The sequence below is a fragment of the Lonchura striata genome, chromosome 13 (assembly GCF_050655825.1).
Source record: "Lonchura striata isolate lonStrDom1 chromosome 13, ASM5065582v1, whole genome shotgun sequence".
In the NCBI taxonomy this organism is placed as follows: domain Eukaryota; kingdom Metazoa; phylum Chordata; class Aves; order Passeriformes; family Estrildidae; genus Lonchura; species Lonchura striata.
In genome coordinates, this window is record NC_140715.1 from 4,482,589 (window position 1) to 4,506,273 (window position 23,685).

Genomic DNA, 23,685 nt, shown 5'->3' on the forward strand with positions numbered 1-23,685 from the left:
CATTACAAACCTGCGGTACGTCGGGGCCGGCGAGGGGCTCTCCCGTGAGGGCGTTGCTGCTCGGATTCTCGCAGGAATCGCCGCCCAGAAGCTCCTCCGCCGACAGGACGGGCACCGGCGGCGGCGGCCAAGCGGCCTCGGGCACGGCGCGGGCCGGCGCCGCCACGCACAGGTTGTAGGAGTAGGGCAAGGTGCCCTCGCAGAAGTCGGCCGGGAAGGCGGCGCCGGCCACCGAGAAGCGCTGCGCGCCCAGGCAGCGCAGCACGGCGGGCGGCCCGGCCCGGCGCAGCCGCGCCAGCACGGCCAGCGCCACGCTCAGCACCAAGAGCGCCGAGAGCAGCGCCAGCGCCAGCACCAGGTAGAACTGCAGCTCGGCCGCCGCCGCCGCCGCCTCGGCGCCCGCCGCCCGCTCGCTCAGCTCCGGCAGCGCCTCCTGCAAGCTCTCGGCCAGCACCACGTGCAGCGTGGCCGTGGCCGACAGCGCCGGCTGCCCGTGGTCCTTCACCACGGCCACCACTCGCTGCTTGGCCGCGTCCCGCTCGGACACGGCCCGCGCCGTGCGCACCTCGCCGCTGTGCAGCCCCACGCGGAACAGCGCCGGCTCCGACGCCTGCACCAGCTCGTAGGACAGCCACGCGTTGCGCCCCGCGTCCGCGTCCACCGCCACCACCTTGGCCACCAGGTAGCCGGCCTCGGCGGAACGCGGCACCACCTCGAAAGGAGGCGGCGCCCCTGCCGCCGCCTCGCCCGCCGCCGCCGCCGCCGGCCACAGCACCCGGGGCGCGTTGTCGTTGCGGTCCAGCACGAAGACGCGCACCGTGGCCGTGGAGCTGCGCGCCGGCGAGCCGCCGTCCTGCGCCCGCACCGCCAGCGTGAACTCGCGGCACTGCTCGTAGTCCAAGGAGCGCTGCGCGTACAGCGCGCCGCTCCGCGCCTCCACCGACACGAGCGGCGCCGCGCCCGCCGCGCCCGCGCTGCCGCCCGCCAGCCAGTAGCTCACGCGCCCGTTGGCGCCCGCGTCCGCGTCCCGCGCCTGCACGCGCAGCACCAGCGCGCCCGCCGCGTTGTTCTCCGCCACGTACGCGCTGTACGCCGCCTCCTCGAACACCGGCGCGTTGTCGTTCACGTCCGACACCTCCAGCACCAGCTCCGTGCTGCTCCACAGCGCCGGCCTGCCCCGGTCCCGGGCCACCACCGTCACGCGGTGCTCGGACGCCTGCTCTCGGTCCAGCGCGCCCGCCGTCACCACCTTGTACGAGCCGCCCGACGACGCCACGATCGACAGCGGCGCCTCTCCCGACAGCTCGCACGACACCTGACCGTTCTCGCCGGAGTCCGGGTCGTTCACGTTCAGCACGGCCACCACGGTGCCCACCGGAGCGTCCTCAGGCACTGGGCTCGACAGTGAAAGAATCGTGATTTCGGGCGTGTTGTCGTTCTCGTCCGTGATATCGATCTGCACTTCACAGTGATCAGTGAGCCCGCCACCATCCATCGCCTCCAAGCCAAAAACGTATTTTTTTTTCTCTTCGAAATCGAGAGGACCCACAGTTTTGATCTCTCCACTCTCACTCTCGATAGAGAACAATGAGAGCACCTCGTCTGGGACGTTGCTGAAGGAGTAGGAAACTCGCCCATTTGCGCCCAAGTCCGCATCCGTGGCTCGCACCCGCAGCACTGATGATCCCACTGGCAAATTCTCTGCCACGCGTTCCTCATATACGCTTTTGCTGAACACAGGGGGGTTGTCATTTGCATCTGTCACGTTGATGCGAACCAGGACAGTCCCGGATCTCACAGGTTCCCCGCCGTCCACTGCTGTCAGCACCAGCTCAAAAGAACTCTGCTTCTCCCTGTCCAAAGCTCTCTCCAGTACTAATTCCGGCTGCTTCTTTCCACCCGGCTTGTCTTTCACTGACAGTGAGAAGGACGGGTCGCTCGTGAGTTGGTAAGTCAGCAGGGAGTTGCTTCCTAGGTCTGCATCTCGTGCCATTTCCAAAGGAAAACGAGCACCGGAAAGGGTCCATTCACCAATCTCGAGGTCCAGAGCAGCGTTGCTAAAAACTGGGGTGTTGTCATTGACGTCCTCAATGGCCACCTCAATGTGGAATACGTTCAGCGGGTTGTGCACCAGCACCTCGAAGCTGACGGAGCAGGTCGCCGATTCTCCGCACATCTGCTCCCGGTCCAGCCTCTCGTTCACGTACAGGTTCCCGTTCTCCTCATTCACCGTGAAGTATTGCAGCTGCTTCTTGCCGGCAGACGCCACCTGCAGCTTGCGCGCCGGCAGCTCGTCCGCGCTGAGCCCCAGGTCCCGCGCCAGCGGCCCCACGAGCGAGCCTCTGCCCAGCTCCTCGGGGATGGCGTAGCGGAGCCGCTCGCCCGCCGCCCGGCCCCACACGCACAGCAGCACCGCGGCCAGCAGCGCTCGCCCGCCGCCCGGCCCGCGCCTCTGCCGCCGCCTCACCGCCATTCTCTGCCGCCGGCGCTCGCCGCGCTCCTGCCTCCCGCCGCTGCCCCGCTTCCCTTGCAGCCGCTCTCGCCACGCAGCGCAGGGGCCGCCGCAGCGCAGCCAGCCCGCTCGGGCCGCCTCTCCCCGCCTCTCGCCGCCGCCGCCGCTGCTGCCGGTGGCGGTGCCGCTGCCGCTGCGGCCGGCGCCGGGCGAGCGAGCAGCCTGCGGGGGCAGGACGCTGCGGCGGCGGCGGCGGCGGCTCCAGCGCCGCTCGGCGGCGGCCAACAGCGGCACCCGGAGGCGCCGCCGCGCCACTGCAGCCGCCGGACGGCCGCGCTCAAGGGGGCCCGGCTTGGGCGGGGCCCGGCTTGGGCGGGGCTCGGCGGCGGCACCGGGCCCGGGCTCCGCCGCCACCGCCGACAGACAGCGCTGAAGCTCCTGGTTTATGTTGAGCGGGAAACTTAATGATTACAGCAACAATAGTCGTGCCATGACTAAAAGGTTTTTTTTGTATTTGTAGGAAATATTTAAGCTACTATTATGTACTGCCATAGTGCTTCCCGTCATGTTTTTGGAGGAGGCATGATAACAAACAAGGAAAAAATTATGTGTGTCAGAGCAATTAAGAAGTTTGGCTCTTGCTGTCAGAGAATCTAAGTCTTGACTCTAGTTTGCAACCAGGATGCAGAGAGGCAGAAGGAAATCCTGCCATTTCTAACCACAGATTTTACTTTTTCCAAACCCACTCTATCAGTTTACACCAAAACTACAAATGCTTCATTTTCCTGTCACTGTCTCTGCATCCCATTAAAAAGTTTGAATTCGATGTTACTTCATAAAGTCAAGGTTTAATTCTGATTAAGAAGAGTTATTAAAACTGACATAGAAATGTGAAGTCCATAATAGTCAGTAGACCTGAACTAAAAGCAATATAACCGTCCATACCATGCAGAAAAAAAGAAACTGCAAATCATTACACTCACTCTAGTCCAAGAGAAAATCAAAATCAGTGCTGGTGTTTGAAACCTCAAATTCTAAGGCCTCCCAAAACAATTGATTTCACATTTGTATTGGTTTAATTTTGGAAGCTGCTACACAAAATTCCTATCAACTGGCCAACCCAGATGTCAAAGGATAGCATGAATAATAATAAATTTTAAATAATTTTGAATTATTAATACCAAAATACCAAATTTTGACCTGACCTTGCTGAGGAAGTTATATCAGATCTGTGGTCTTCAGTGGTTTTGCTACAATTCTGCCTTAAAATGATCACTCCCACAGATGATGAAAGGTCACTGAAATCTCAAGATTTAAGCTAGGTACAATGCACTGATTTGAAAGGGCTACTAGGTGTCTCTTGACTGGACCTAATGATTTTAGTAAATCTCAGACAATGCTTTTATTAAGAACAAGAAAAATGCTTTTAAGTGATGTCAGACAATGCCCTTTTCCTGACTCAGAGGTCGGGTAACTGAGAGGCGTTTTAAAACTTTTATTCCATTTTCAGTCCCATGAGAAGGGTGAGACAATACAGATGTTATCATTCATACAATCACAATCACAAGCCAATTATTTCCTAATTACAATACACCAGAAGCCCTTCATGGCCTATCAGCTTTTTGCCCCATCATACTGTAAATGCCTTAAAGCCAATAATCTAAAACAACCCCTCATGGGTTCTCCTACAATACATCTTTCATAGTTGTGTTTCTCTAAAGTATATACTCATATTTGTAAGGCCATTTTTAAACTTTTTTCTAGTTCCATTTCTCTCTCAACAATGTCTGTCCTATTCCATGGCATTTTTAAGACAGCATTCCTTGTCTCAAAGTTTGCATAGGGATGATGTTGGGGAAGATGAAATAGAAAACCTTATAAATATGATTGCCTGGCAAAAGTTTTAGCAAATACTTATATTGAGATGAGAACAAAATTTGACATACCAAACCTTAGTTACTGAACAATAAGAAAACAATAGAATAGCCAGATTGAAAGCAGTTCCCCCTTCTGGCAAAACAATGCCCTTTACCTACAGGTAGGTCCAAGGGTCAGATGGACTGTTCTATCTCACCCCAATGTGTGCTTCATCCCACACCTGTAACCCTCCCCTGGAGCATCAGGAGTCTGTGACCCCATTGGCCCAAGTCTTGTTCCAGCCCACCTTGAAGCCCCCTGATGATGAGCGCCCGAGGGACCTGAAGCTCTCTTGGAACATCCTCTTGGAACCCTCTCCTATCATCCTCTGCCCATTGCCTCTCCCTGCCCCCACTCCCTAGGGCTTGCCACGAATTGCACCTGGCAACTCCAAGCAGGGCCCTTTACCCTTTATAATAAACCACATATTCTAAGACCAGACTTCAGAGATCTCTCATCTCCATCCCTCCAGACCGTCCTGGAGTCCAGGGCTCCTCACAGGATGCATATTATGGGAACTTTCTGTCAGGCCCTAAGAACTTTCTACAAATCCATTTCCTGCATTTCCCTCTCTCTTGAACTAAGAAAACTTCCTTGATGGCCTTGTTCATCATTCACGGTGCACAGTGGAGCACACAAGGCACTAGCACTAACAATGCCAGGATAACAATCAATGCATATAAACCTATTTTGTAAAGCTCCTTTAGCCATGGTGCAAAACTCCATCCTTCAAACAAGTCCTATAACCATGATCCATCATTTGTTTTCATTTGATTTGTCAAATCTCTCACTTTTTGAAAGACACTGAATGGTCAGACAAGTTCATACGACACAGTCCTTCAAAATCCTCACAACCATGGCCACGTGCCAGTAAGACAAAATTGATGGTGGCTCTGTTCTCTAAGGTTGCATGTCTGACAGCACCAACATCTGCCATCGTGTCACTAATTGCAATGGAAGCAGCATTGACTTCTTTACTCAGCTAACACCTTATCTGGTATAATTGTTTTAATGCCTCACCTGAGACAAGTTGAGGCAGAAATAAAGTTGATGTAACTTGATTTGCAGGGCTCCAGGATTTGCAATTGCTATTACTCTTTTCCTCATAATGATGGGCAAATCTTTCTTCCTCTATGTTTTCTCTTCATGGCTTTTTAACTTTAGGTGTAATCACAGTTAGTTGTCTGATGATACATGGGCTACTTTTAATTTTTGAGGGAATGCCCTGCCAGGCTCTATCTTTACAAATGAGCCAAATCAAACACTTCCCACTCTCCCATGTGGAAGTGGTTATTCTCTATTGCACCACTTCTAGGTCTGTATCATGTACGAAATCACGGAGGGGCACATAGTTGGGTAATTTTGAGAAACATGAGACCAATCCTTTGGTAAGTGCGATTGACCAGCAGCACTCTACAGTCTCTACCGTGTTCCAGAGCTTGCCAGAGGGAGATCAGAGGTGAGTGCTGCTATGCAATAAAGCACCTTGATCTTTTTAATGCTTATTACACACTTGGAGTAAGCTGCAGGTAGGCCTGTGTGCAAGTGCTGTCCCCAGGGTCCTCCTTGCAAAGCAAGAACCTCAAATCTCTCACTCATTTCTAGTTATTAATAAACAAAACTAAAAGCTCTTACTGGCCCCTATGAAGTAAATACTGGACTCCTCTAAAGTACAGGTGGTTTTAAAAAACATCTCTGCCTAAAAATATAAACTCCCAGAACACCCAGAAATCAGTAAGGTCTCAACCAAGGCCTGCAATCCAGGCCCTTAAGTCTTATTTTAGACTACATTGTAGGGAGGTCAATATCTGGAAATTCATCAGTTCTTGTGAAATTTTCTACTTTGTGGCCCATTAACTTCCTAGAAATATAAAGCCACCAGTCTAAGTGCAGTATCAAAGGCCTTGATGTGAATAGGACCATGGGAAACTCTGTTTAAGCTTCTATATAATTTTACTCACATAAAATATTCTGTCTTGGTTTGCTTTAGAAGGCAGGTCGATATTTCATGCAAAACAACACAAGCTACAGATGCAAAAGGACAGTCTGCAGATAAAAAATATGAACCATAACTTTCAAGGAAACATAACCGGAAGGAAGATCCATGGTGGGAAAATGTCATTACTGCTTTCATGAAAATCTCCTTCAAAAAGTCACAGAGAGGTATAAATGGAGAAAGGAATATTCACACAGGTATTATAACCTGTTCTGCCCAACCATCAACATTGTCACATCTCCAACTCTACAGAACTTGCAGTTCAGCTTCTGAGGCACATAATTGGCAAATAGAACTCAAGAAATGATAATGCATCATGATCATACCCAGAAAGAAAGTACATTTGTGTCCTAAGTGGTATTCTCAGAAGAATGACATGCAGTCATCCAACAGAGAATGGATCATCTTGTCGGATGTTTTCTTTACTCAGAGATTGGGTAACTGAGAGAGGCATTTTTAAAACTTTCATTCTATTTTCAGTCCCATGAGAAGGGTGAGACAATACAGATGTTATCATTCACACAATCACAATCACAAGCCAATATACAATACACCAGAAGCCCTTCTTGGCCTATCACCTTCTTGTCACACCTTGATGTAGATGCCTTAAAGAGAATAATATAAAATTACCCCTCATGGATCCTACTACAATGAATCTTTTATAGTTCTGTTTCTCTAAAGTATCTACTCTTATTTGGAAGGCCATTTTTGAAACTTTTTTCTAGCTCCATTTCTCTCTCAACAATGTCTGTCCTATTCCATGGCATTTCTAAGTCAGCATTTCTTGTCTCAAAGTTTGCATACAGATGCAAACTATGTGAGCTTTCTGTCAGGCCCTAAGAACTTTCTACAAATCCATTCCCCACATTTCCCTCTCTCTCTTGAACTAAGAAAACTTCCTTGATGGCCTTGTTCATCATTCACGGTGCACAGTGGAGCACATAAGGCACTAGCACTAACAATGCCAGGATAACAATCAATGCATATAAACCTATTTTGTAAAGCTCCTTTAGCCATGGTGCAAAACTCCATCCTTCAGACAAGTCCTATAACCATGATCCATCATTTGTTTTCATTTGATTTGTCAAATCTCTCACTTTTTGAAAGACACTGAATGGTCAGACAAGTTCATACAAGTCAATCCTTCAAAATCCTCATAACCATGGCCACGTGCCAGTAAGACAAATTGATGGTGGCTCTGTTCTCTAAGGCTGCATGTCTGACAGCACCAACATCTGCCATCGTGTCACTAATTGCAATGGAAGCAGCATTGACTTCTTTACTCAGCTAACACCTTATCTGGTATAATTGTTTTAATGCCTCACCTGAGACAAGTTGAGGCAGAAATAAAGTTGATGTAACTTGATTTGCAGGGCTCCAGGATTTGCAATTGCTATTACTCTTTTCCTCATAATGATGGGCAAATCTTTCTTCCTCTATGTTTTCTCTTCATGGCTTTTTAACTTTAGGTGTAATCACAGTTAGTTGTCTGATGATACATGGGCTACTTTTAATTTTTTGAGAGAATGTTTTGTTAGGATCTATTTCCACAAATGAGCCAGTATCCTTTTGGTAGTTGCCTTGGGCACTCATCTAGGCCAGCAATTTCACTCTTAGGGGGTCGTGGTGTAGTACAACTGTACTACAAACTTGAGTTTCTGTACACAGGATGATGGAGAGTAACATTTAATTGTGGATCTCTTAGATACTGAAACTTAGCACAAAATTTTATTGCCAAAGAACTAAGAATTTTAAATTTTTTGAGGTTTAGAAGGTGTTTTAAAAAGATTAAGTGTCCAATGATAGTAACTGGTTATGGGATTAGTCTTGTTGGCAGCCTCATGGTAATATTTGTCACAATTGGGTATTGGCCACTTGTTAGGGCCTTCTGTCAGGCTCTAAGAACTCTTTACAAATCTATTTCCCACATAATCTCACTACTTGCTCAGAGAGAATCTCTTCTCTTATCACATGCAGAGTTCCACAAAGACGCAACTTCTTCTAAAGTCATATGTAGGTCTATTAACCCATAACAATACTGAAACAGAAATGTACCCCCCTCTCCTGCTCTCCACACCAGCATTAATGTGACCTGAAATACACTCCTAAGTGAAGATATATCACTACTTAAACTAAACCTACATACACAGAAGATCAGAAAAGGGGAGGGGGCCACGCGGGAACTGGGGAAAAAAACCCAAGACAAAACCAGATGATCAGTGTAAATAAACGTTTTCAAAGAAACTGACAAGGAGGATATTCTAGTCTTCACTGTCGGCATGGAAATTCATCCCCAAGAACACCTGGAACTCACTGAGGTCTCAAGCTGAAAGTCTGAATTTGAAGTCTTACTCTGGACTACACTGTAAATGGTTGCATTTTTTTGAGCAGTCATCATCTCTCATTGATTTTTTACTATATGGTCTGCTCATCTTACAAAAATAAGCAGCCATAAGTTTAAAGGCCTTATTATAGGTCTCATTCTCAAAATAAATCTTCTGAAAATGTGCAATAGATTCTCTTTTACCTTCTGTTACTTTGTTTCTAGCATATGAAATTTTGTCTTAGTTTGTTGAGGCATTTACTGCAAAAAAAACGTTCATGGTTTCTAATGCATTACAGTCCAGAAAAGGAAAAAAAAGGAACCACAACATCCCAGGAGAGAAAGGCCTGAAAGAAAGCGTAATTACAACTGTGAAGAAGCTCTCCATCAAAATATTCTAGAGAGATATAAGCTTGCTCCTCAAGGCAGAAATCATTTTCCAACATCCGATCTTTGGATGAATTAAATTTGAACTCTCCCTGAAGTGTATCTGGACTGCAATGTCTGGTGACTCTCCCCTTGAGCAGGAACAACTCTCAAGGCTTGTCACTCCATAAAAAATACCTTGTATATTTAATCCATACAACAAGTAGTAGAGTGAACCTTACCATCAACCTTTATTAAGATGCACTTCTATGAAGCCGTATTTAAAGTAGTTTTAATAACAGTACTGATTCTTTAAGTGATCCAAATTGCTCTTTTGCAACACCTACACATGCATCATCCTTCTAAATGCAGATTTATTGTAAAAAAGTTATATTATAAGAAGACTACCATTGCTTTCAGTACAGGGAAACTGGTGTCATAGAAAAAAGAATGGCAGAGGCATTGGTGACGGCGATTGATGAAAGAGACGTGGACTCCATGGTTTGCACACATGGAGCCATTTCTTGATTTGCAAAGCTGAGCTTACATACCTTTTCAGCAGTTACAAAAACTAGCACAACTATAACATGTAACTAGGTAACATTGCTTAATCCAAAGCTTTGTACTAACTAGCACAGGTATGTGTTATCTCAGATGAATTCTGCTTACCAAGCACATTGTACCAAGCACACCGCTGACTTCTGCATTCCTTCTTCAAGGTTCTGCTTTCTGCTTTCTGCCTGAGGCCTACTAATGCTAACATAACCACTTCTGTCCTGAGCTGGACAGTGCTCCTAGCTTGGCTTTCTAGATGTATTCCTACACATTGGGACCAGAAATTATATCAAACCATTATTCAGCTAAAACCATATTGACACACCTGTGTACCAATGTCTTTGTCTTAGCAACTGCACAGCATCAAGGTCTAGATGGAAACTGCTCTGCCAGCCTTATAATTTGAATAAATATCTATTTCTAGGACTATCGGCCAAACAAATATCCAGTTTTAGAAGACAGTAACGAAGGAAGCAATGGGAAAGGCGCAACAGTGCAGGAGTCATAGTTTGACATTTATGGCTATGTCAAATAGTAGTAGTAGTAGTAGTTACAAAAGAAGAGTATGTAGCATCTAGAGGCACAGATGTCCAAGTGATCTCATTGGAGAACAAGAAAAGGAAAATGCACAGAAGCCAACAAAGGGAATCTAATACCAGCTTGTGTGAAATAAACATTTACACCAACATTTCAAACTACACAACAACAAAGTCTTCCATCTGTTCTGACTCTATGCTGACAGAATACCTCACCAGGCTGAGACACCATGAATCAAGGCAATCTACTTTGAAAACAGATATCACTGAAAGACACCTCCCACACAATATCTACTTATGGAGAACAAGGATGCTGAAACAGATCCATGCACAGGACCTTGTCTGCTCAACACACTCACCTGAAGTAACATGAAATGATCTAAGCAGTATAAGCAATATGTAGCTTAGATAAAGAATAAATAATCAGAATCAACACCAAGACACTGTCGTTCTTCCTTAACACATGGGTATTTTGGAAGATAACTCATTCTGCAACCATTAATACAATGCTTACACCTATATTCAAAAACTGCCGTTCACAGGAAGAGCTGTATGGGATATAACTCTGCATAATGTTCTGAGCACTGATGAGGAACAGTAGCAAAATATTCTCGTGCATATAGCAAGAGACCCTCAGGGAAAAGCTCCAAGGATTCACATCTATAGGCCCTGACAAACTTTAAGAATTTTTATGAAATTTCAAATGTGCAAGCAATTTTGCCAACTACGCTTGTAAGAACTATCAAGTTTGTAAAGCTAAAAGAGGAATCATTTTCCAGGAGATACTGGAAAAGCGGACAGAATGAGGAATCATGATGAAGTGATTAATTAATTAGTTATTTAATACAGAGCCAAATATAGCTCCAGGCACAAGAAACATTATTTCTCCTGGCCCCTCCACCAGTGGTAAAACACCAATTCTTTGGGCTTCTCCTAAGTCGACGAAACAACCTATGCATGACACAGACCACAGTGGAGCAGAAGGGGGAATTGTCCTGGAGGAAGTCGGGACGGAGAAACTCACCGGGACAGAGGCGGAATCCACGGGACGAGCGCCGGCAGGATCGTGGTCCCCGAGCAGCGGCGCGGGCTCGTCGGGCGGCGGCCGGGCCGGGAGGGTGTCGCAGCAGCTGCCGGCCGAGAAGCGCAGCTGGCTCTTGCGCGAGTCGGCCGTGAGCGACACCTCGTGCGAGTAGGACTGGAGGAAGGCGCGCACGCCGTCGATGCCCACGAAGTGCGACACGGGCACGCCGCGCAGGGCGCCGCTGTCCGCCGGCAGCAGCTGCTGGCGGCGCCAGCGCCGCAGGCGCAGCGCCAGCAGCAGCAGCAGGAAGGCCACGAAGAGGCACGACACGGCGGCCACGGCCAGCACGAGCCAGCGCGTCAGGCTGGCGGCCGGCTCGCCCGGCGCCGCCGCCTCGTCGGCCGCGCTGCCCAGCTCGGCCAGCAGCTCGGCCACGCTCTCGGCCAGCACCACGCTCAGCGTGGCCGTGGCCAACAGCGCCGGCCGCCCGTGGTCCTTCACCAGCACCACCAGGCTGTGGCGCGCCGCGTCGCGGGCCAGCGGCGAGCGCGCCGTGCGCACCTCGCCGCTGTGCAGCCCCACGCGGAACAGCCCCGGCTCCGTGGCCTTGGCCAGCTCGTAGGACAGCCACGCGTTCTGCCCCGCGTCCGCGTCCACCGCCACCACCTTGGCCACCAGCGCGCCGGCCTCCGACCAGCGCGGCGCCAGCTCCACGCCCGACCACGCGGCGCCCGAGCCCAGAGCTGCCGCCGCCGGCGGGTACAGCACCTGCGGCGCGTTGTCGTTCTCGTCCATGATCTGCAGCCGCACCGACACGTTGCTGCCCAGCGCCGGCGCGCCGCCGTCCTCCGCACGCACCCACAGCTGCAGCTCGCGCAGCTGCTCGTAGTCGAAGGAGCGCAGCGCGTACAGCGCGCCCGTCTCCGCCTGCACCGACACGAACGACGACAGCGGCGCGCCCCGCACCCGCCCCTCCGCCAGCCGGTAGCGCACGCGCGCGTTCTGCCCCCAGTCCGCGTCCGTGGCGCGCACCCTCAGCACCAGCGCGCCCGCCGCGTTGTTCTCCGCCAGCCGCGCGCTGTAGCGCTCCTCCGCGAACACCGGCGCGTTGTCGTTCACGTCCAGCACCCGCAGCGCCAGCACCGCGCTGCTCTGCAGCGCCGGCGACCCGCCGTCGGCCGCTTGCACCGTCACGTTGTACTCCGACACCTGCTCCCGGTCCAGCTCTCTCGCTGTCACCACGCTGTAGTAATTGGCCTGGGAGCTTTGAAGCCGAAACGGGACGTCTTTGTCGAGGGAGCACCGCACGTCACCGTTCGCCCCGGAATCCCGGTCCTGCACGTACAAAAGGGCCACGACAGTTCCCGAGGGGGCGTCTTCTGAGATCTCGCTTAGTGCTGACCGCACGGAAATCTCCGGTGCGTTGTCGTTGACGTCTGTCACAGTGATCACGACTTTCGCTGTATCATAAAGAGCCCCACCATCATATGCCTGCAGATCCAGCTCGTAGGCATCACGTTCCTCGAAGTCCAGGCTTCGCCCCAGAGTGATTGCTCCAGTCTCAGAGTCCAGGTGAAATATCTGTGATGATGTCTTTTTTCTTTTAAAAGAGAATTTCACCTTCCCGTTCAGACTCTCGTCGACGTCCGTTGCCGTGACGGTGACGAGGACAGAGCCCACGGGCACGTCCTCGGGCACACGCACCGTGTACTCCGCCTGGCTGAACACGGGCGCATTGTCGTTCACGTCCACCACGGTCACACGGATCCGGGCTGTGCCCGTCCGTGCCGGATCGCCGCCGTCCATCGCCCTCAGCACCAGCTCGTGAAAAGCCGCTTCCTCCCGGTCCAGCGCCTTCGCCAGCACCAGCTCGGGACGCTGATCGCCGCCGGGGCCCGCCTGCACGGCCAGCGAGAAGTGCTCGTCGCCGCTCAGCTCGTAGCTCTGCAGGGAATTCCGGGCCAAGTCTGGGTCATGAGCCTCTGTCAGTGGAAACCGCGACCCCGGCGCTGTCATCTCGCTCAGTCTAAGCTCTGTTTCTGCCTCTTGAAAGTTGGGTGCGTTGTCGTTAATATCGGCAATTTCTACTTCTATTCCATAGAACTTCATTTCCCCCTCCACTATCAGTTCACAGCGCAGCACGCATTGCTGCACACTCTCACACAGCTGCTCTCTGTCGATTTTTTGCACTGTCACTAAATGTCCCGTCTTCTTCTGTAAAGAGAAATACTGTGTTCTGCCCTCGGAGACCACTCGGATTCCACGATCGGTGATCTCCGGCAGCTGCAGCCCCAGGTCTTTGGCCACGTCACCCACGAATGATCCCTTGGGCATCTCCTCGGGCACGGAGTAGCGCAGCTGCCCCCACGCCGCCTCCCACGCTGCCAGCAGCACGGCCCAGAGCAGAGCTCGCTGCCGCCGGCCCCAGCGCCTCCCCGCCGCGCACATCTCGGCCGCAGCACCGCAACACTGCCGGGAGCTCTCCGCCGCCGCTCACCGATCTGGCTTCACGGTGCAGCTCCGGCGCTTCGCTCCCGAGCGCTTCTGCCAGGCTCTTCCGACTCCCTTCAGCACGTCTCCGCACCGCGGGAACGACCGCAGACTGTTCCGCCGCCGACTCACACACCGGGAGAGCGAGAGAGCCGGGCCGCAGCGGGCGGGGCTGCGGCGCTCCGAGCTCCTCTCGCTCCTCTCGGTCAGCAGCGGCGCCCGCAGCCTCCTCCCGGCACTGCAGGCACCGAGCGCCGCCGAGCTCTGCCCGCTCTGCTCACGGGCAGCTCGCGGGGAATGGATATTTGCCACGGAGACAATTTTCCCGTGCAACGGTGACCTCCTGCACCGCCTTTTCTCCAGCCGATGTCTGCTTTGGTCCTTCAGGGGATCACCATCGGGAGGAATGTCAAGTCATTCCGTGGGGGTGTTGCTTCAATCGCAGGAGGTAATAATAACTTACTAACGGCAATTTATGTATATTAAAGCATATTTTTCCCCATTTCATGCTCTAGATTACCATTAGTCTTACCCTCTTTGTTCAAAAACCTCTTCAGCAACGGTGTCTGAGATTGAAAACTTTAGATACGCGCCCATACACACCGATAACCTGAGCAATCAGGCTCATTAACATAAGCGGGACGAGAACAATCGCATGGTTCTTAAACTCAGGGAGCTAATTGTCATATGATTATTACAGGTAGAAATAAATATGTAGCTAATATTCTCAAAGGAAAACTTGACGGAATCAAGATGCAAATGTTTGAATATCGCTGTCAGTTAAATTTAGTGTTTCCTTACTTCTTGCACTCTTGCACCGCATCAAGTAATTGTATAGCCAGGAAAAAAAAAAAAAGAAAAAAAGGAATTTATCAAGAATCAACCTTTAGAGCACTGAAGTGTACTAATAAAGTATATCAGTAAAAAGATTTTTTTAAATCATATTGGTACAACATTACCAAGGAAAGAATTGTAGGACAGTAGAAGAAAAGTACAATTCCGCACTCGAAACTGCAGACCCATGAAAAATGTACAAAGGAGTTTCGTTCAAGTGCCTGAACTGTCATTTGGCTGACCTCCTTGGTACTTCATACTCTCAGATGTCTATCCTTGTAAAAAGCCAGAAGTTTAAAAACCTACTGTTCTCAAAAGCCCCAACATCTCCATAAATCTCAAACTCTTAGGGTAAAGACGAAAGGAAAATGAAAAACATCTGAAACAAACCTTTTTTTACCTTCACCTCTGTATGAAATAAATATCATGAAGAGCAAACCAGAGAACTGCCAGCCAGGATGCAAAAAGGAAGCCGGCCCACTATTGCATTATCCTCCCGTCCCCAAATCGTGGGACATTCTTTTATTTCACTCAGGATGCAGAACACAACATGCTGCACACCTTTCCTTTGTGAGTCCAATAGGCAAAAAAAACCCCCATCAAACAAAACGGAAAAGCCCAACCATTCATAAACGGATTTGTGTAAAGCTATAAACAAGTTTCAAATTCACTTTTTCTGAATAAAATCAGGAAAGAAAATATCTAAAACATCATTTGCCTGTGGATTTTCTTTCTCTCCAATTCCATCACGCAGAATCAGCGGGTCTCCAAAACATTAAGAAACCAAGTTCAATGCTGGAAATTAATTTTAATTTAAAGAGCATGAGTTTTGAAGACAAAACGCCTTTCACTGAATTTTACTCTGTTACCAAGGAAGAAGCAGGTGCTACAGCTAGCCTCCTGCTTTCCATGGAAGGGGAACAGAACTTCCTTAATTCAGTTTCTTAATTAATTTGCTTAATTCATGGACACAGGGGCGTGCCTCCCACAACAATATAACCCCAGAAAACAGGGGAACACTTCTTCAAGTTAAAAAGAGAGTTATAGTCAAAACACCTCGGCAGAAATGGAAGCCAATACCAAGGAAAGAGCAGAATTTTCCGCGGCGAAATGGGGACGCTAATGAGGATTTCTCATGGACAAGGGTCCGAGAAAACGAGGGGGGGCAAGGACGGTCATAGGAAAGCCTCAATAACACAACAAGCGCGCACCATAACACACCTGCGGTGCATCGGGATTCGCGGGAGGCTCTCCCGTGAGCACGTTGCTGTTCAGGCTCGGCTTCTCGCAGGAATCGCCACCCAGAAGCTCCTCCGCCGACAGGACGGGCACCGGCGGCGGCGGCGGCGGCCAAGCGGCCTCGGGCACGGCGCGGGCCGGCGCCGCCACGCACAGGTTGTAGGAGTAGGGCAAGGTGCCCTCGCAGAAGTCGGCCGGGAAGGCGGCGCCGGCCACCGAGAAGCGCTGCGCGCCCAGGCAGCGCAGCACGGCGGGCGGCCCGGCCCGGCGCAGCCGCGCCAGCACGGCCAGCGCCACGCTCAGCACCAAGAGCGCCGAGAGCAGCGCCAGCGCCAGCACCAGGTAGAACTGCAGCTCGGCCGCCGCCGCCGCCGCCTCGGCGCCCGCCGCCCGCTCGCTCAGCTCCGGCAGCGCCTCCTGCAAGCTCTCGGCCAGCACCACGTGCAGCGTGGCCGTGGCCGACAGCGCCGGCTGCCCGTGGTCCTTCACCACGGCCACCACTCGCTGCTTGGCCGCGTCCCGCTCGGACACGGCCCGCGCCGTGCGCACCTCGCCGCTGTGCAGCCCCACGCGGAACAGCGCCGGCTCCGACGCCTGCACCAGCTCGTACGACAGCCACGCGTTGCGCCCCGCGTCCGCGTCCACCGCCACCACCTTGGCCACCAGGTAGCCGGCCTCGGCGGAATGTGGCACCACCTCGAAAGGAGGCGGCGCCCCTGCCGCCGCCTCGCCCGCCGCCGCCGCCGCCGCGGGCCACAGCACCCGGGGCGCGTTGTCGTTGCGGTCCAGCACGAAGACACGCACCGTGGCCGTGGAGCTGCGCGCCGGCGAGCCGCCGTCCTGCGCCTGCACCGCCAGCGTGAACTCGCGGCACTGCTCGTAGTCCAAGGAGCGCTGCGCGTACAGCGCGCCGCTCCGCGCCTCCACCGACACGAGCGGCGCCGCGCCCGCCGCGCCCGCGCTGCCGCCCGCCAGCCAGTAGCTCACGCGCCCGTTGGCGCCCGCGTCCGCGTCCCGCGCCTGCACGCGCAGCACCAGCGCGCCCGCCGCGTTGTTCTCCGCCACGTACGCGCTGTACGCCGCCTCCTCGAACACCGGCGCGTTGTCGTTCACGTCCGACACCTCCAGCACCAGCTCCGTGCTGCTCCACAGCGCCGGCCTGCCCCGGTCCCGGGCCACCACCGTCACGCGGTGCTCGGACGCCTGCTCTCGGTCCAGCGCACCCGCCGTCACCACCTTGTACGAGCCGCCCGACGACGCCACGATCGACAGCGGCGCCTCTCCTGACAGCTCACACGACACCTGGCCGTTCTCGCCCGAGTCCAGGTCATTTACGTTCAAGAGAGCTACCACGGTGCCCACCGGAGCGTCTTCAGGCACCGGGCTCGAGAGCGACAGAATTGTGATCTCAGGTCGGTTATCATTTACATCAAGCACCTCCACCTCCACCTTGGAATGTGCCACCAAACCGCCGCCATCCGTCGCCTCCGCAGTCAGGCTGAACATGCGCGTGTCCTCAAAGTCCAGAGCTTCCTGCAGGGTGATCGTTCCTCTCTGGGCATCTACTACGAACTTCTGAAGCACTTTAGTCGGCATTTTCCCGAAACCATAAGAAATGTGTGCGTTGGTGCTGGCGTCGGCATCAGAGGCAGAGATGTTCACCACTATCGATCCCGGAGGCGTGTCCTCACGCAGGCTCACACGGTACCGGTCCAGCGTGAACACGGGTGGGTTGTCATTGGCGTCGGTGACGTTGATCCAGAGCTCGGCGGTGCCAGTCCGAGGTGGGTCTCCCCCATCCAGTGCTGTCAGCAGCAGCCGCAGGCTCGGCTCACTCTCCCGGTCCAGTGAGCGGCGCAGCACCAGCTCCGCAGATTTGCTGCCGTCTTGGCTCTCTTTCACCTCCACCGTGAAATACCCATTAGGCTCCAGCTCATAGCCTTGTAGTGAGTTACTACCCGTGTCCGGATCCTCTGCCATACCCAAGTAAAACCGGGCACCGGGAGAAGTCAACTCGTTGATCTCCAGTTGGAAACTGTCTTGAAGGAAGCGTGGCGTGTTGTCATTAACATCCGCGATCACCACTTCAACGTGGAAAATGTTCAGCGGGTTGTGCACCAGCACCTCGAAGCTGACGGAGCAGGTCGCCGACTCGCCGCACATCTCCTCCCGGTCCAGCCTCTCGTTCACGTACAGGTTCCCGTTCTCCTCACTCACCGTGAAGTATTGCAGCTGCTTCTTGCCGGCAGACGCCACCTGCAGCTTGCGCGCCGGCAGCTCGTCCGCGCTGAGCCCCAGGTCCCGCGCCAGCGGCCCCACGAGCGAGCCTCTGCCCAGCTCCTCGGGGATGGCGTAGCGGAGCCGCTCGGCCGCCGCCCGGCCCCACACGCACAGCAGCACCGCGGCCAGCAGCGCTCGCCCGCCGCCCGGCCCGCGCCTCTGCCGCCGCCTCACCGCCATTCTCTGCCGCCGGCGCTCGCCGCGCTCCTGCCTCCCGCCGCTGCCCCGCTTCCCTTGCAGCCGCTCTCGCCACGCATCGCAGGGGCCGCCGCAGCGCAGCCAGCCCGCTCGGGCCGCCTCTCCCCGCCGCCGCCGCCGCCGCTGCTGCCGGTGGCGGTGCCGCTGCCGCTGCGGCCGGCGCCGGGCGAGCGAGCAGCCTGCGGGGGCAGGACGCTGCGGCGGCGGCGGCGGCGGCTCCAGCGCCGCTCGGCGGCGGCCAACAGCGGCACCCGGAGGCGCCGCCGCGCCACTGCAGCCGCCGGACGGCCGCGCTCAAGGGGGCCCGGCTTGGGCGGGGCTCGGCGGCGGCACCGGGCCCGGGTTCCGCCGCCACCGCCGACAGCAAGAGCAGACCCACTTGCTTAACGACAGGGAGGAACCCTTATGATTGCACTAGCAATATCCATGCGATATTGCATTGTAGCTGCAAGAGACATGGAAACAAGTATTACACCTTATCAAAGATTTTTTCACACTCTGGTTTCAGATGGCACAAAAATCAGACAGGAAATATGTGCTCCTAAAATACAAATTGTTTTCCTCATGCACATTCAAAGAATTGAAGCCAAAATTTATAAATAAGATTGCTGAGATAATTGACAATTGTTCCTGTGGTGGCTCAGATACTGTTTGCTCATCAACTGTGCAAAACCCATGTAAATCAAAAGGACGTTTTTGCAGTATTTAACACTTGCTGAGAAATATGAAGCCCAGAAACGGTGATTCTGCTCTCAGATAAATGACAAAGTGCATACAAATGGCAGAGACTAAGAAAGTGCAAAGCAGTACAGACTCTGTCTTGTGTCTGTCCTTAGAATGACTCTCCTTTCATACAAAAAATCTTCTGTACTTTTGGTGGAAACTCAATAAAAAGGGCCTGCCACAATTCTTGATTTAATATTTCCATTATTTTGATTTTCCTAACCTTTACGCAAAAGTCCCAACATCTCCCCAGTACATTATGGGACTGCAAAATCAGCCAAATGGTTTTCAATTAATTCTGAAGATTCATATACAAACCTCAAACTTCCATCTGACCCCATCAGAGAGGGGGAGATATTTCAGTACTGTGATTTTATGGTGCTTCACCTCAAGACAGCCTTAAAAATTCTTTCCCATGGAAACACACTGAGGCCTCAAGGTGCAAGTTAGGCAAGCTGCAGGAATATTAAAGGACTATGAGGTCCCTCTGACTGGACTAAATGACTTTACTAAGCAACAGAACAACAGAAATCCTTGGTACTTACAATAGCAAAGAAGCTAAACAAAATACCTCCCACTGCCATCCATGGGGCCAATCATTGGCTACTGTGACATGTCAGGGCCTGAGCAGTGCAGGAAATCACAGACAGCAGCACGTAGCCGTGTAATCCTCAGAGACACAAGAAGAATCCCCAGGGAAGTGGAATTGGACAGCAACATTTTACAGCTACCCACTTGAGTTAAACAATTTTTCATTTTCCTCACAAACAACATTCTGTCTTCATTTGGTTCTCAATGGAAGTTACTATTTCCTGCACGGCAGCACTCACGAGGGGGAAAGAAACATGAACCATGGCCTGCCAGGAAACAGAGCCTGAACTGAGACCCAAGGTGGAAAATGTAATTACCACTTTCATGAACTCTTTATCAAGCTATGCACTTCCTCTCTTATCACATGCACAGATCCACAAAAATGTGGCTTCTCCTAAGGTCATTTTTACATCTCCTAACATATGACAAAATTAGAACAGAGATGAACCCCCTTCACAGGTCCTCATTGCACATCAGCTGTAATGACATGTCAAGAAAAGAAAAAAGGAACCCACACAAGCATTGCAGGTATACAATAGGAGTTCTTTCAGAGAAGCTCACCAGGAGGAAATCTCAGCCTTTTCTGTGGGCAAGGAAATTCATCCCTGAGAGCACCTGGAACCCACTGAGGTCTCAGGCTGGAAGTGTGACCTTGAAATCTTCTTCTGGACTACAAGTGTGACTTGACTGCATCAAACACTCAAGAGCTTCAACAGCTTTCCTGGCCTGGTCATGCCCCACAAATTTGAAGGCCTCGATTTAAAGGCCTAACAGAGTTTGAAGGCCTAACAAAGTTTAAAAGGCCTAACTAAGTTTAAAACACCAAACTAATTTTAAAGGCCTAACAGATTTTGAAGGCCTAACTAACTTTGAAGGCCTAACTAAGTTGAAAGGCCAAACTTTGAAGGCCTAACTAAGTTTAAAGGCCTAAGTAACTTTCAAGGCCTACCTTGTGTCAGCTGTAGCAAGTACATAAGAAACACATATAATATACATAGGTAAGACTCTCCAAGTAATTTCTTTGAAGAAAAAGCAAGGAAAAATGCACAGAACCATAACTATGTGATCCATTTGACACCTAGGAAATACTGAATATCCACACCAACCCATTAGATTTTTCAGCAGCTCTTTCACCTGCCCTGTCTCTGTGCAGGCAGAATGCTCAGACATCACCCAACAGGGACCCCTTTGCAGACAGACACCAGTGGAAGAAGTTTTCCACACAACTTCTCCTTATGGAGAACAGAGATCACAACACAGTTCCACCCATATGGACTCTGCTCATCACTGATACTTCAAGAAATGTAACATGTTCTAACAGGCATAAGCAATAGGCAACTCAATTAAAGACTCAGGTCACAATCAACTCAAAGACATCATAATTCTTCCTAAGCACATGGACATTCTAGAACATATGTCACTCTGCAACCATTAATGTGATGTTTATGTCCACATCCAAGAGCTACCGCTCACAGGGAAGAGGTATATCAGACATGACAGAAGATAAAATTAATGACTTTCTGACACATGCTTCAAATAAAAAGCCCCAAACCCACACTCTGCAGGTAAATTCAACTCTCCCATTCCTGCAATCTTACCAATTTCACTACCAACAAACTATCAGCAGTAGCATCATACAAGCAAGAGCCATTAATAACATCTGAACGTCTGCTCAAGGCTTGGGAAAGCTTAGTACAACCACAATGAAATTCTACCTCATAACTGTAACAAGGACATAGAGCTGGAGAAATGACATTTCCCACAGCATTTCTTAGACACAGAACCCCTGAAGCGTGCACTTTCCTGGGCATTGCTTGCAGACAAATTCATTGGAGGATTGCCATCCTCCTCTGGACACAGGAAAAGGGCACTTGATATAAGTGGCACAGGCCTTGGCACTAGGCATGACATGAAGGCACACCCAGATTACTGGATCATTGAACCCACCTTTGTCTGCTTAGGGGCCAGTCTCTCCCTGTCAAGTAAGATCAGTGATTTTATTTTCAGATAAAGTTTCAGACACACGCAGGCCCACCTTTACCTGGTCATGAAAAACAAGTCAGCAGTTTAACTATTATTCACACAGAGTAGCCCATTACAGGAAAGCAAATGTATGAATCCACATTTTGATCATTTCTAATCTGAGCATATTCATTTTGTGTAGTCCAGCAATGGACCATTGAAGTTAAAGAAACACCCGCTGTCTCTCCAGCAGTACTTCCTCCCTCCACTGCACCTGCAAGAGTCTCTTCAAACTCATTACAGATTGTATGGTTTATTGTCATTAGCAAATGTACTCCATTGCAAGAAAAGTTGCAGAGACGATCTACAATGGCTACAATCTACAATATTTGACTTCTTAACGTGTGCACCTGAGAAATAAGACAAATTCTTCCATTAAAAATTGAAGGAAACACATGTATCAATGACTTTCCCTGTCGTGTTGTAAAAATGAAAGGCACATATGGGACAGCCAAGCAAATGTAAGAGCTGAGATCAAATATTATCGGATACAAAGGCCCAGTTTGAGATCAGTACAAACAACAAGACAATAAGATAACAGCTGAAGAAATGAAGGGATCATGCTCCCCTGGATTACAGCTCTTGGAGGAAATACATAATCTAAATATTAAAAGTAGGGATGTAATGAATTTCCTTATTGCAAAGCTCCCATTGTGACATTTCAGATTGGAATATACAAGGCTATTTATTAAATACATTCCATTAACCTGTAAATACCCCACGGCTCTCAATAGAACTGTAGTAATATCTGTTAAGACACACATATTGGGAGGGAGCAAATTGCATTACATTATACTAGAAATGGACACTGAAATCTTGTATCCATTAGCAGTCTTTCACACACATGAAAAGTAAATTTTAAGGAATTTTGAGATTTTAGACGAGCTAAGATTTTATTTAGAAATAAGCCTTAATAGATTTAATTAAAATAAATTAGTAGGTCTTGATGAAGTTAGGAGTTAATAGTTAATTAAGAATTGATTGCTTGTCAGCACAAATATTTATTTAGCTGGGTTTATAATCAAGAATATAGAAACTGACAAAGAGCTTTTAGGAACATAAGACAATTGTGGGCCTCCTCTTTTCTGAAACCAATTGAAGACAAGGAATGGGAGTTCTACCAAGAGTTCATTTGACGTATTTGGATTGAAAAGGTAGAAAGGTCAGAATGAGGAAGACTTCATTTACTTTCTCATTTTGGGACCGCTGACCCATTTCAAGGGACAAACTACGCATGCTTAATAGCTTTTGGAGTGATTAGCATACAAAGCGGGGAAGGGGATGTAACAAAATGATGAATATGTATTTGTATTTTGTGTATTCAATACTTGTATGGATAAAAAGGCTCTGTAGTCACCTGGAAGGTGCGGTGTGTATTTGGGAGCTATCTCACACACTACCCGGCGTCGAATAAACATACACATTCTAACTTTAAACTGTTAGAGAGTTTTTGTTCGTCACAGTTGGATATCGGTACTAGAACAATCTCAATTTTTTTTAATAAATCACACATAGCCCAGTATTTGCATCTCCTGAATCTAAAATCTTGTATATTGTTTCTTGACCTTGATACTTTGAAAGAGGGTTCCATCAAAAATGCCAGTTATTCAGACTGTTTCCCTTCAATATGCACCAGGACAGCCTATGGCCTTAAAACAGGTATCCTTGTAACTCTGTACGACGAGGAAAGAAATATTTGTCTGCCAAATATATCTCTGATACGAAGCACGAAGGAGGTGAAACACTACATGTCCATCAAAAGATACTGAGGAAGTGAGGATAATATAATATAGAAACAAGTTAATTTCAAAAAATTACGCCAAGAGCAGTCTCCCTTATCCTGCATCCCTCACAAGTTGAAAAACTCAGACCCGACCGCATGTCCATCATGGTGCAGCAAGAAGCCCCGCAATCAGCACGTCCCTAAAAGATACTTTTCCATCCTTGTCAGCAAACATTGATCTGAAGGACAGAGAAAAGCCAGAAAAGAGTAGAGAAGCAACAGAATAAGGAATAGTGGAGAAAAAAAGCTTGGCAAGACACCTGAATCAGCAAAGAATGAAAACTACAATTTGCTACTAATACAACCTATCCATTCACAACAGCTTATACCGAAACGCTCATGGGTATTTCACATTT

At 50.4% G+C, this 23,685-nt stretch overlaps 1 protein-coding gene across 7 annotated transcripts in view; it reads right to left on the bottom strand.

The window, feature by feature from the left end:
- LOC110481538 (protocadherin gamma-C5) overlaps positions 1-23,685 on the bottom strand; it is a 216,632-nt gene that overhangs the window by 160,272 nt on the left and 32,675 nt on the right. Inside the window, exon 1 of one of the 7 annotated variants that reach the window (XM_085591108.1) lies at positions 15,715-18,251. The exons of 4 other annotated variants lie outside the window; for them this stretch is intronic. In XM_085591108.1, the coding sequence (XP_085447234.1) occupies positions 15,715-18,192 (2,478 nt within the window). In that variant the 5' untranslated portion in view covers positions 18,193-18,251. Of the gene's footprint in view, positions 1-10; positions 2,632-11,169; positions 14,615-15,714; positions 18,252-23,685 lie in introns of those variants that run through there. 2 more of the 7 variants (XM_085591131.1, XM_085591118.1) reach the window with 2 other exon arrangements.